The following is a 13541-nucleotide window of genomic DNA, read 5'->3' as shown; positions in this document are numbered from 1 at the left end:
TTTGTCGAGGAAGAAGAATTGACTGCGGAGGACGGCGTCGGAGGTTGTGACGGGGAAGATTGATAGAATTGAATCCGCCTTGGCGTGGCCGATAATACGCTGCGTCCCGATCGGGCAACTGCCTTCCCAGCGACGTCATTGGGCTGGTAGATAAACGCAGCACAACAGTCAACCAGCAGCAGCTCCTCTGCCGCATTCGCCATGATGCGGGCTGCGCTCCCAATATGGGTACCAGACCCTGTTTGTTCATTGTCACGTTTGAGGACCCGTCACATGCTCCTACGTCCTCCTATAGCTTGTGGCCCGTATGCGCAACGCACGCAGCTTCTATCAGCCGCAGGCGTGCGATACTCGACAAACAGGCCGTACGAAGAGGGGCGCATCAAAGTAGAGCGTAATGAAGGAATGCTTTTCATCAACAGTGAGCGTCTTCTACCATTCGACGTATCAAATCCCATTAATTGGTTATGATGCGTATCTACAGACATCGCCCCGCTACGACTCCAGTGGTTCTTCCGCCTGTCACCGGTGAGCGAGGGTCAATTTGTTGACCGTGTTTTGAGACAGTTTAATCAGCCCTCCTACGCCGCTGCAGACCACTGGGCCATCGCAAGACGGGCCATGCCGCCTGATTGGAACATTGAGATCAAGGCGGTTGTTCCTCGACTGAAAGAAGGCGGGCTGTTTGTGAAGTACTCCCGTCCGCCTGATAAAACCGATGAGGAGATAGAAGAGGCCGTGAAAATCCATCTAATGGACAAGCCGATAAGACCGTGGTTCAATCCGTTTGACCAGGTCGGGGTAGGGCGCGTCGTGGGGAATCCATGGATCGAGGACCTGCATCGCTTTCCGAGCCCCAAGTTGAAGGTCGAGTTTTGTCCGACGTCGCCCGAAACCACTGCGACCGAACTGACGCAAGAAGCCTTATATACCATTTTCCGAAAGTATGGGAAACTGAGGGATATAGAACGGCAACAACCGGGGTCGCCGGTTACACCCAAGTTCGCCTACGTGGAGTTCAGTCGGGTTAAATTCGCCGTCTTGGCCAGGAGTTGCGTGCATGGTCTGACAGTCATAGAAAAGGATGGGGGCGGTAAACATGGCACGGTTCTGAAGATCACATACGAGCGAAAGATCAAAGGCTCCTGGATCAGGGAGTGGCTGTTCAATCATCCCAGAATCGTCATTCCCACCTTAGCCGCGCTGATCGCGGGGATAACTGTCATCATCTTCGATCCGATCCGCACGGCATTTATCAAGCTCCGGATCAAATACTTACTGAATACCGAGGAGAAGGGCTTTTGGGAGTGGATCCGAAAGCAAGTAAGAAGGGCAAATATTCTCTCCTCTGGGCACCAAAAGAGCCAAAGCAATATACTCGCAGCAATCTGGGACAATCGCAAGAATGATGTCGCTCAATTGCAGTCTTGGTTGATGGAGAGCGCAGGTACTTTTATCGTCGTCCAAGGCCCACACGGCTCGGAAAAGCGAGAGCTGGTTATTCAGTCGCTGAAGCGGCATAGATACAAGGTCATTATTGATTGCAAGCCTATCCAAGAAGCGAGAGGAGACTCTGCAATGATTTCCGCTGCGGCGACCCAGGTGGGCTACCGACCCGTCTTCTCCTGGATGAATAGTATCAGCAGCTTTATCGACCTGGCTTCCCAGGGTATAATCGGGACAAAAGCTGGATTTTCGGACACACTGGATGCGCAGCTTGGTAAGATCTGGGCCAACACTGGAAATGCCCTCAAGCAGATTGCGCTAGAGGAGCGGGGAAAGGATGATCGAGATTCTCAATTGTCAGAGGAAGAGTATCTAGAGGCGCATCCGGAGCGGCGACCCGTCGTGGTGATCGATAATTTCCTGTACCGGGCCAGCGAAAAGACTCTGGTCTACGACAAGCTGGCGCAATGGGCTGCTGCGCTGACAACAGAGAATATTGCACATGTGATCTTTTTGACAACGGACCCATCGTATCCCAAGTCTCTCAGCAAGGCGTTGCCCAATCAAGTGTTTCGGACCATCTCGCTCGGTGACTGCTCTCTTGAAGTCGGGAAGAAATTCCTTCTGAGTTACCTGGAGCGTAATGGTGGTGATGACGGCTCCAAGCCAGGTTTATCTCAAGGATTGGAAGACTTAGAAAGCTGCGTCGCCACCTTGGGAGGTCGTCTGCCGGACTTGGAATTTATGGCACGTCGGATCAAGGCAGGAGAGAGCCCTCAAAGTTTGTTATTCTGCTTCTTCCATGAATGACACCTATGTGCGCGCTGACTAAATGCCCCAGGTGCTGTGAATCGGATCATCGAACAGTCTGCTGCGGAAATCCTGAAATTCTTCGTCCTGGAAGTCGATCCCGACACTCGGCACTGGACTCGCGAACAGGCATGGTACCTCATCAAAGAGTTGGCAAATTCGGAAGATGCAGTTGTCCCGTACAACCAAATCTTACTCTCTGGGCTCTTCAAGGAGAGAGGAGAGGCCGTGATCGAGGCTCTTGAACAAGCAGAGCTGGTCGCGGTCGTCTCGGTTAATGGCCGACCGTCTGCCATTAAGCCTGCCCGGCCAGTATATCACGCTGCATTCAGACGTCTGACCGGGGATAAAGTGTTACGCAGCCGCCTCGACCTGGCTGTTCTCGCTCTGCTGATTGGGAACGAGAATAAGAAAATTAGCAAGTATGAAGATGAGCTTCAGTTGCTTGGCCGCCTTCACAAGCAACCGAGTCAGCTTACCTCGCGGGTCCAATGGGTGCTGCGGAAGATCGAGCATGCACAGGCAAAAGTGGAGCGGTACGAAATGGAAAGCGCATCTCTGGACCGGGTTTTGCAATCTGAGCGCTGAAAGAATTCTACTACTCTGTCAAAACGATGGGCATCGGAATCGTTCTTTTTTTTTTTAACTTTTTCTTGAAAAGGACTGCATATACAAATATATCCGGGATGTTAATGGCTTGGTCAAGTGACGAGAAGGCCTAGATGTGAGTCCGTTTTCCAAAGGTCAATCATGTTGCAGATGGGCCAAGAAGTGCCTTAGCTCTATGCTTTTGTTGGTCTGCATGCAGAGCTCCAACACATGATCAGAGGGTTATCGCGCATTCTTCCATCATGCCTAATATCATACCAACTGGCATCTAGTCGCCTTTGGAGGCTCTACGGAGTATAGCCCGAGTCATCCAAATAAGGGACGCCGATCGATCAACTAAATGACGTAACTGCTAGCATGTCCTGGCTGATGCTGCAACCTTGCAGAGCTTAGCTTCTCCCATTATATTCTCGTTTGTGAAGCTGTAGCTAGAAATACTTGGACCATATAAGTAAGTAGTTCATAATTACCTAGGGAGGCAGAAGGACTTTGTTTATTATTCCAGCCTCACAAGATCAAGAAATTAATCATTGGAAATGAATAATAAGCTCCGTGCCAAATCCAGACTTCCGGTTCCCGCAGTGGAGCCTCACGTGACGCAAAAGCAGCAAGACATCCAGACGGTCCTCTGTGATATCACAGGATGCCTTTAATTCCGTAATGAGAAAAAAAAAGAAATGCATCGACTACTTTATTCGAACATAAAATATAATGCACAGCAAGCGGGAGAAAATCAAAATCTCTGAAGTGGTCGGTCAATTCGATCCCTCGCAATGGACGGAGATCGGACCAGCGCTAAAGCGGCGCAGCAGCGCGCGTCTCATGTCACACAGCCCAAACCTCCCATCTCCACAGCTTCTCCTTGATTCTTTCTGCAGAGGTTGAGAGGCTTTCCTACTTCGAGGGGGGCATGAAAAAAAATCTTATCCCTCTCGTATAACTGCACAGCACCGATGGGGATTGGGCTGCTGGCCGATTGCACTGGTTCGAATCTCTTGCTGTGCCATCACGTGGATCTGATACACTAGAGAGCCTCTCCGTTTGTGTTCGTCGCAGCTCGTCTTTTTTTTTTGGATATTCGTTTGTGAGACTGCAACTGGAAAGATAATTTCAGAAAAGATCCAAAGATGGAGGCCTACGTTACGGTGCCCCATCGGGTGGTGCAGGTCGTGGAGGACATCACCCCGACGCTGGCCCTGCAGACGTTCATTGCGGTGCTGTTCTTCTCATGTCTCGCCACGCGAATCATCAGCGGTCTGCAAAGCCGGCCGAAGAAGGTCATCGAGGGCGAACCGCATCCGGTCAGGAAGCTTCCTTACTGGATTCCTGGGCTGGGACACTTGGTGTCTGTGGCCAGGGGCCACCGAGACTTCATTCTCAAGGCAGGGTCCGTTTTACTTCTCTCTGCTCCTGCTCCTATAAAAGCGACAAATACAAGAAACTGACCATGCCGCAGACAAACCATCAACGAGCCGATCGTGGCGCTTCAGATGGGGCGCCAGACTCATAACATGATCTTCTCGCCGTCCATGACCAAGGCGCTATTTGCCCACCGAGGCGCATCGACGGATTTCTTCGTGTTTCGCATCATGGAAAACGTGTTTGGTGATGGAGGTGCAACTCGGCGCATGGACAAGAGCCATATAAAGTCTCTTAACCATGCTCTGGGCCTGATCTTGCGGGAGCCTTATGTGACGGATACCTCGTCGGCTGCAGTCAAACTCATCCAACAGGAGATCGCCAACTTGGTTTCCTTCGCCCACAGCGTTGTCGATCAAAATGTCTGGGAACGCGGCAGCGACGTCTCCGTGGTCGACGGTAGCGATCCTCCTGTCGCCGAGGCGAATCTATTCGCGCTGACAAGGAGCTTTATCGCATACATCACGACGACCGCCTTCATGGGGACATCATTCGTCGAGTTCTACCCCGGTCTTCTGCAAGACATGTGGACCTTTGATAAGGCATTCTCTCTGCTTATTGCAGGAGCCCCCAAATGGCTTCCTATGCCGAGTGTGTCGGCCGCGTATGGTGCTCGTGATCGTCTTCACAAGCTCGTTACCGCGCTGCATATGGCGTTTGCGGCTGTCGAGGATGGCCGCGATCCAGGGGTCATGCTCCGTGATCTTGACGACCTTTCCGAGATGATCAAGCAGCGTATGCGGACCTGGAGGAAGGCTGGGTATTCCCCAAGCGTTGCTGCCAAAGGAGACCTGGCCGTGCTCTGGGCTATGAATGTGAACAGTTCGAGCATTGTTTTCTGGATCCTGCTCCACATTTATTCAGACCCTAGTCTGCATGCTGCACTGGAAGAGGAAATGGCACCCTTTGTCAAAGCTTCTCGTCTTACTCCCAAAGAGACTGGCCTTCCGTTCGCCGAGCCGCCGCGTCTCTCTCTTAACCTGGAGGGGTTGCTCACCTCGTGCCCGCTGCTCCGAGCGACGTTCTATGAGGCCATCCGGATGTACACTAACTCCGCGTCCTACCGAGAGCTGTCCAGCGACCTCACCCTGACCGAATCGGCCGAAGACGCGGCCATCTTTGGAGCCGCGCAGCCACGGTCGTACCACTTCCGCAAGGGCGATATCCTTGTCGTGCCCAATGGCGCACATCAAATGGATCCTCGGTACCATAAGAATCCCGATAAATTCGACCCCCATCGATTCATCGTGAAGGATCCGGAAACGGGCAAGGTGTCGACAGAGATGGGCACGATTCGGCCTTTCGGCGGTGGTGCATCGATGTGCAAGGGACGTGTCTTTGCGGAACGCGAAATATTGGCCTTCACCGCTGCCATTCTCGCGCTGTGGGACGTCAAACCCGTGAGCCCGAAGGGCTGGAAGCGTCCGGGTTTAAAGCCCGGGAGCGCTACCTATATCCCGGTTGGCGATGTGAGAGTCCGGATGAAGCATCGTGTCTAGTTGGCTATATGGTTTTGTAATGTTTATAACATCTTTTTCTTTTTCTTTCTTTTTTTTGTTCGGGTTATATATATGTATCTATATGCATATTTTCTATGTCATATTCTTAGATCACATAGAGGACAGGCCAGCGCGGAGTTCTAGGATTAAGCGAAGCAACCTTAATGTTTTTGGGCTTATCACCAGCCTATGCCTTCTCCAACCGTCGACTTTTGTCACTGTGTTGTAAGCATATCCACAGCCGTCTTGATCGTCTCCTTGACAGTTTCCGCTGCGGAGAAGAATCCGAGATCGCGGAGTTACTCCACCACGATGTATCGGCCCAACTCCGCATCCGCTGGCCACTCGTGTCCAGCATATTAGAAAAAAGGTTGCTCTAGGCCTCCTGCTGTCTTATTGCTGTAAAAGTAAATAATCGATTGTATCCCTTCACCTTTTATAAGAAATAATATAGGTTGACATCACCATCCAGCATGCCACAAGACGAGGCCGAGCACCTCCCGAAGGACGACTACGATCTGTCCAAACCCATCTCATCCACGTCTGGCCTGCGGCAGGGACTCACCTCGTATGGAGATGCGCATTTCTCTCTGTTCCTGAGGAAAGCCTTCATCAAGGCCCTGGGGTATTCTGATGATGCACTCTCTCGGCCCATCATCGGCATAATCAACACCTACTCCAGCTACAACCCCTGCCATGCCAACGTGCCCCAGCTCATCGAAGCCGCCAAACGCGGTGTGCAGCTTCACGGCGGTCTCGCCGTTGACTTTCCCACGATCACGTTGCATGAGTCGTTCGCGCATCCGACGAGTATGTTCCTGAGGAACCTGATGAGCATGGACACGGAGGAGATGATCCGCGCGCAGCCAATGGATGCCTGCATTATGATCGGAGGTATTTGATTCTCCTTCTTATTTATCTTCTTCTCATCCGTCTATAGTAGAGTATTCTACACGAGTATACTTTTTCTTCTTTTAGGGCATGATTCTGACGAGGAAGCAGGATGCGACAAGACAGTCCCCGCCCAGCTCATGGGTGGCATCTCAGCCAATAAACCAGTGCTTCCTTTGGTCACTGGTCCGATGATGTCCGGGAGTCATCGAGGCCAGAGACTGGGTGCCTGCACCGACTGCAGAAACAATTGGGCGGCCTATCGAGCGGGAGAGATTGATATAGAAGAGATCTCCGCCATCAACGAAGAGCTGGCGCCCACAGTGAGCTTCCCACTCTTCCGGAATTCTTGAATGTGATTGACGACCATTTCTGACTTCTCCAGATTGGAACCTGTGGTGTCATGGGCACCGCGAGTACGATGGCCTGTATCACTGCCGCCTTGGGGCTGATGCCTCTTCGAGGCGCTACCGCCCCTGCAGTCTCCTCTAGCCGTCTCAGAATTGCGGAGGAGACGGGTGCGAATGCTGTCGCTGTCGCCAAGGCAAAGCGTACGCCGCAGGATATACTCTCAAAAGAATCCTTTCTGAATGCGATAACTGTTCTCCAGGCGATTGGCGGCTCAACTAATGCTGTGGTTCACCTGCTAGCGATTGCCAATAGACATCCACAGCTCAAGGGGGTGATTACATTACAGACATTCGACGAGATCGGCCGGAAAACGCCGCTTCTGATAGACCTGAAACCAAGCGGCGACAATTATATGAATGACTTCCACAATGCGGGCGGTATGCTGGCGCTGCTGCACACGCTTCGACCGCTTCTCCATCTGTCTGCCATGACCATAACCGGCAGGACCCTGGGCGAGGTTCTTGACGAGTCTCCGTTCCGCACATTTCCCTTCTCGCAGCAGGTTATCAGGCCTCTCTCTAATCCTCTCTATCCCTCGTCGTCCCTCGTCGTGCTTCGCGGAAACATCGCTCCTGACGGCGCGGTGATGAAAGCGTCTGCATCGAAAGACCGCTCCCTCTTGCGCCATTCCGGTCCGGCCGTAGTGTTTGAAAACAGCGCTGATCTAGCCAGGAGGATCGACGATCCAGACTTGCCGGTGACCAAGGACTCAGTCCTGGTGCTAAAGGGCATTGGGCCCATCGGCAATCCCGGCATGCCCGAGGCTGGCCTGATCCCGCTTCCGCGCAAACTGGGAGCAGCGGGCGTGAAGGACATGCTGCGTCTCTCCGACGGACGAATGTCTGGCACTGCGGGAGGGACGATCGTTCTACACATCTCCCCGGAGTCCGCTCTGCCGGATTCGCCCTTCGGTATCGTGCGGACGGGCGACATCATCACCTGCGACGTAGAAAACAGGAAGCTGCAGCTGGAGATATCGGATGAAGAGATGCAGCAGCGGATTACGGAGAGGAAGAAGGCATTATCTGCGGAGGTGGAGACGAGGAAACACAAGAGGGGTTATCGCGGTCTGTACGAGCGATCGGTCAATCAGGCGCAGGACGGCGTCGATTTCGACTTTCTGACCGCTGAAGGGCCATAGATAGAACAAGGAATTATACTTAGATACATTTTCTACATATAGAACAAACTGTCATTTGAAATGGAAGTGTTTCAATTATAGACCTGATTCGTCGGCATATCCTGACCCTAAGCCCTAAGCCCTATTTTGATACCTAAATCGGGAGTGTGATGCCGTGTCGCGCGACGCGTCGGATTACTCAACGCGTCGGCGGCCATTGCGGAGAACGGACTAGATTGCAGTACAGTACAGATTCAATTCCGCATCACGGAGTCGCTTTTCAAAAGACACTTGTTTTCCTCTGGGCTCGCCCATCCGTGACAAAAGAATTAATTGATTCGGTCCGGTCCGCATGCAACGATAACAACAACAATGACATCGGAAGCAGTTCGACCCAGGGGGAGGCCTGCCCGTACGTATCACCTATCATCTTAGATATGGAAGATCATGCTACGCCGGACGAAAATCTTGCATGCTAATCAAGGTTCCTATTTCCAGACACCCCCGGAACAACCGTCTTGACGTATACTCCCGATGGTCGACGGGTGATTACCGCTGGTTCGAACTCCGCCATTCGTATCTATACAGTCGGGCAGGATGGCGAGCCTACGACAATTGATGAGGGCGTGGAAGGCCACTTTGGGATTGCCGCAACGGTACTGCTCCATTAATTTTTTTTCGATGATCGTTCGGGCTGACGGGAACAGAATGAATCGTTTGTTATGGGCGCCGAGGATGGCACGGTTTGGCAGTATGAGTTGGAGTCTGGCAAGATGGACAAGCTGCTCGTCCGATGCGCTTTGCCCGTGCGAGACGTCGCGATTTCAAAAGACGGCGAGTGGATTGCGGTGGCCAGCGAGTAAGGTCCTTTCCGTGGACGAAGCAACGCGTACGGGAGCTGACAGCATGAAGTGAACTGACAGTCAAGATTGTCAACGTCGAAGACATCACGAAGGTCAAATACCTCCGTGAGCAGACCAAGGGATCCAAACATGTCACTTTCGACCCCACTGGGCGGTATGTCGCCGTCTCCTGCACGGATGGAATTCTGTACATCTATTCCGTTGTCTCTGAAGAACCCGAGTTGGTGCGAAAACTCGACGGCGTGATTCGACGACTTGAGCCCGAAGACGAGGCGACATCGAGAGCGGTCTGGCATCCCGATGGCACTGCTTTCGCATCGGCGCAGGCCACACGGGACGTCGTCGTCTTCTCTGCCTCCGACTGGAGTCGACAGAAGTCGTTCTCAGGCGGCCATAACGGAGAAATTACCGCCCTCAGCTGGTCGCCCAATGGTGCGCTGCTTGCGACTGCAGGTGCAGATGGCCAGATTCTGCTTTGGGAGACGAGCACGCAGAACATCCTGCGGCGGTATGACTTCGCGAACGTGATCAATCTTGCGTGGCATCCCTCTAGCAATTTACTGTCGTTTACTACATCCGATGGCGAGCTTTTCATACACGAAGATTTCGTCCCTCGAGAGTACAGGTCGCTGCTGGACAAGGTACTCGATGCCGCTCCTCTTCTTTCCGGTCCATTGGCGGAGACGTCTGGAAATGCCAGACGGCCGACGGTTAATCGACTGAAGCCTGGAGCGGAGAACAGGCCAAGACGAGATGCCACTCCGGATTCGTTGGATGATATCCTCGGCCCCATGGATGAAGATGACGACTTTGTGGAAGACGATGATGGCGCTGGCTACGCGGAGAATGTCAATGCGTACGGAAAACGTACGAATGGTCATCTGGATGATCTCCCGGGCCATGATAGCAAGCGGCTTGCCTCGTTTTGGCAGCCTAAGCAACACGCTCCTTTCCAGCCTGGAAGTACCCCGTGGAGGGGCAACAGGCGCTATCTCTGTAAGATTCGACTCCTGAATTTGACTTGTGGACAAGGTGACTGACGCTGGTAGGCTTGAATTTGACTGGAGTCGTTTGGACAGTTGATCAGGAATCGCACAATACTGTGACGGTTGAATTCTACGACACAGAGCTGCACCGAAACTTCCACTTCACTGATCCATATCGTTATGATAAAGCTTGTCTAAGTAAGTGGGACCTTTGAGAATCACCGCGCGCAATATACTGACCACATTCAGATGAGAATGGCACCGTGTTCGCTGCGCCCCCAACCGATGATACTCCGGCGATGATCTATTATCGTCCCCATGAAACCTGGACAACACGGGCGGATTGGCGGACTCAGCTTCCTCCGCAAGAGTCGATTGAAAGTCAGTAGACATCCGATGAATTGGGTGACGCACATGCTGACTGCAATAAGCAATTGCATTGAGCGATTCCTACATTGTTGTATTGACTAGCAAGAATTACGTCCGCATATATACACTCTATGGCACGCCATTCCGGATCTACAGACAAAAGAGCTCTGCCGTGACGTGTGCGGCCTGGCGAGACTACGTCTTGACCGTTGGAAACGGGCCGGTGGGCAGTTCTGGGTGTTCGACGCTGACATACTCTATTGAAAACGTCAAGCGAGATGAAGTATGCCAGAACGAAGACATTGTCGCCCTATCTGAGGGCTCGGAGTTGCAGAACGTCTTCTTTTCTGACACAGGGGTGAGTTCACTAGGAGAAAATCGCGGGTGTTCTATGCTGATATCGTGCAGGATCCGTGCATATACGATTCGGACGGTGTTCTTCTGGTTCTCCAGCACTGGCGAACTCCCGGCCAGGCTCGTTGGGTGCCGCTGCTGGACACCAAGCTTCTGGACCGACTGGCCAAAGGCCGGAAGGAGGAGACGTACTGGCCTGTTGCTGTTGCTCAGAACCGATTCCACTGCATTATCCTCAAGGGAGGAGAGAAACATCCGTATTTCCCCAGGCCTCTCCTCACTGAGTTTGAATTCAAGATTCCAGTCTCCACGGCACCGCCCAAGGAGAACGAGGACGAGGAGGAAACGACTTTGCGCAACGACGCAGCCCGGTTCGAGGAGGCATTCGTGCGCGAGAACCTCTTCCTCAGCCTCTACCAGGATCTCATCTCCAGCACGAACGCTACCCGCAACCAGCGAGCGGAGCTGGCGAGGAAAGAGGTCGAGATTGACAAGATCCTGCTCCAGATGCTAGCGATTGAGTGTCGCGAGGGCGAAGAGCGGGGTATGAAGGCGCTTGAGCTGGTGGAGATGATGCGTGACCGCAGCGGCAAGATGCTGGAGGCAGCCATCAAGGTCGCTCAGCGGTATGGGCGGTCTGTGCTGGAGGACAAGATTCGCGAGCTTGGCGAACGACGGCTCATGGGTATGGATGAGGACGACGAACTTGCTTGAAATAGTACTAGGGTGATTGGATTTTTTTCCCCCATTTTGATAATGGGATGAAATCAACGAAATGGGTAGAATTGGGATGCCAGGAGCATTGGTCGGAAGCAATTTTATTCTGTTTATGATTTTATGATTTTATTTCGTGTACGGTTGTTTTGTATACTTGGAGATAAGGGAAACGCTTGATGTTACTAAATACGAGCTCCGTACTGTGCATATGCTCTAGCTGTCTGATTAATGAGGCAACTATCATTGGCCCCGACATTTCAGATCAGCAGATCAGCCAATTAAATTAGTAACTATTAGATTGCAGACAGCATGACATAATTAATTCATTTTTCTGGCGTTGGCCCTGTGGTCTGCTGTTGATTTCTGTCTGGAGAATTGATTTCTTCCTGTGGCTCGGCCCGGCCAACCCAACAACGTCATCGGAATGGCTGCTGCCAGCTCCATCTCGCCATTTCCATCCCTCCCACCCTCTTGCCAATGTATCTCCAGCAGCCACGGCCTCTGCAGCCCGTTTCTGCGCCGGACGAGCTCGTACATCGGCCTTCGTGATGCCCAAGCCGTTCCCTTGCCGTCGTCCTCCTGCCTCTACCGCCATTGCTTCTTCCATCCGATGGGCTGTTGCTCGGCTACGTCCTTCCCCGCGGCCGTCTTCTCCGCGACTCCGACTGCTGCGCTCTCATCAACAACAGCAACCCTTTAGCTCGACGTCGTGCGCATTCCTTGCGCAGCCGTATTACAATTCCCTCGAGGATGAGCTCTGGTTTGCTCCGTCTCCCGCGAGTCTGTTCTCGTCTACAAGAGGCCAAGGCGGCCCTGTGCCCGATGGGTTGAACGGAGGTGCCAGCGGCGATCACAAGCCGCCGGATGAACGGGTTCTGAAGCTTGGGAAGAGTGAAGTAAAAAAAAAAAGATCTAAACGAGCTGTTTGCATTTGTTTCTATAATTGCATGGTTCATGCTAATTGTTTATTTTAGCCCTTCGCACCCTCTCCCCACTTCTTCCGACCATCCTGATCAACCCGTTGCCTTTGGAGATTCTGTCTCCGCAGGTCACCCTCCATCTCTTCCCGTCGACACATCCGCATCTGCCGAATGTCAAGGGCAGAGTGCTCTACCGAGCAGCGCTGTGGACAGTGCCCGTCGCCTGGAGCAGTGTTCCCCTGGTTGGAAACGTGAAATTGCAGATCCTGAGCGAGCGGATGGTCCGTGCAAACACCGTGCTGGGCTGCGATCGCAACGAAAGCTGTGGGGAGGAAAGACTGGTCGTGCGATGGAGAACAGAGGCACGGGATGAAGGGGGTGGTGGTTCGACTTCGACCTCGACGGCATCACCCTCATCGGCCGGTTCCAGCCATCTCGCCGACTCGAAAGCAGGCACGAACAAAGGGCTGAGCGCGCTGCTGGGCGGCGAAGCACCGATCTTCAAACTGGGCAAGGAGGGCCAGTTCACGGGGCTGTTCATCTTCGGGTTTGACGAGGAGGGCCGCATCTCCAGCCACACGATCGAGCACGCTGACCAGGCGGACGGGTGGGATCGCACGGCCAAGTTCGTCACCCTGACCGACTGGCTCTTGGGGAAGGCCAGGGGGTCGATGGACCCTTCAGCTGGGCCGTCGTTGGCCACGCAGGGATGCGAGGAATACAACCTCGATTCGAATCGACGGATACGGCCGAACAAGTAGACATACATACATACAATTGACCTGTCGTCAAACTCGACCAATTCTCTACGTTGGCAATCTTGATGGGCAAACGCTATGAAAGAGACGTGAGCTTGTATTATGACCCAGTTTTGAATTTCTTTTTATATTTCCTGGGCACAAACACACAAAAAAGGGGGGCATTTCATTTCTTTTCATTTCGTTTTTCCCCCCCCATACATTGCACTGCATTTTTGTACTACTATTACTACTACTACCACTAGTACTATTATCAAGATAGCATGTATTATTCCATATTCCATGTCCTTTTCTTTCTTGCTTGCTTTCTTTTCTTGTTTTCTGTTGGAAATCCCCACTCTGTATACATACCCAGGCAGACAGTGTCTC

The 13541-nt window shown here is 52.6% G+C and overlaps 4 protein-coding genes across 4 annotated transcripts; all 4 read left to right on the top strand.

The window, feature by feature from the left end:
• Nucleotides 1-201: 201 nt before the first annotated feature.
• T310_9589 (uncharacterized protein) lies at nt 202-2844 on the top strand (the record flags this gene model as incomplete). Its single annotated transcript, XM_013467927.1, has 3 exons — nt 202-421; nt 485-2227; nt 2288-2844. 3 exons carry the CDS (start codon nt 202-204, stop codon nt 2842-2844), a joined length of 2520 nt encoding a protein of 839 aa, XP_013323381.1.
• A 1148-nt stretch (nt 2845-3992) lies between these two features.
• T310_9588 (Cytochrome P450) lies at nt 3993-5783 on the top strand (the record flags this gene model as incomplete). The annotated part of the gene is made up of 2 exons (XM_013467926.1): nt 3993-4252; nt 4322-5783. The coding sequence occupies 2 exons, from the start codon at nt 3993-3995 to the stop codon at nt 5781-5783; spliced, it is 1722 nt and encodes a 573-aa protein (XP_013323380.1).
• Nucleotides 5784-6256: 473 nt separating this feature from the next.
• Nucleotides 6257-11491, top strand: T310_9587 (Chromosome segregation protein (SepB); the record flags this gene model as incomplete). Its single annotated transcript, XM_013467925.1, has 11 exons — nt 6257-6677; nt 6762-6997; nt 7060-8156; nt 8453-8617; nt 8690-8861; nt 8913-9064; nt 9118-10064; nt 10118-10252; nt 10304-10435; nt 10486-10781; nt 10832-11491. The coding sequence occupies 11 exons, from the start codon at nt 6257-6259 to the stop codon at nt 11489-11491; spliced, it is 4413 nt and encodes a 1470-aa protein (XP_013323379.1).
• A 551-nt stretch (nt 11492-12042) lies between these two features.
• On the top strand, nt 12043-13175 carry T310_9586 (uncharacterized protein; the record flags this gene model as incomplete). The annotated part of the gene is made up of 2 exons (XM_013467924.1): nt 12043-12385; nt 12469-13175. 2 exons carry the CDS (start codon nt 12043-12045, stop codon nt 13173-13175), a joined length of 1050 nt encoding a protein of 349 aa, XP_013323378.1.
• Between the last annotated feature and the right edge of the window lie 366 nt (nt 13176-13541).

Source organism: Rasamsonia emersonii (assembly GCF_000968595.1).
Source record: "Rasamsonia emersonii CBS 393.64 chromosome Unknown ctg1118621762158, whole genome shotgun sequence".
NCBI classification, from domain to species: domain Eukaryota; kingdom Fungi; phylum Ascomycota; class Eurotiomycetes; order Eurotiales; family Trichocomaceae; genus Rasamsonia; species Rasamsonia emersonii.
Note: the sequence above shows the minus strand (reverse complement) of the source record. Positions and strands in the feature narration are given on the sequence as shown.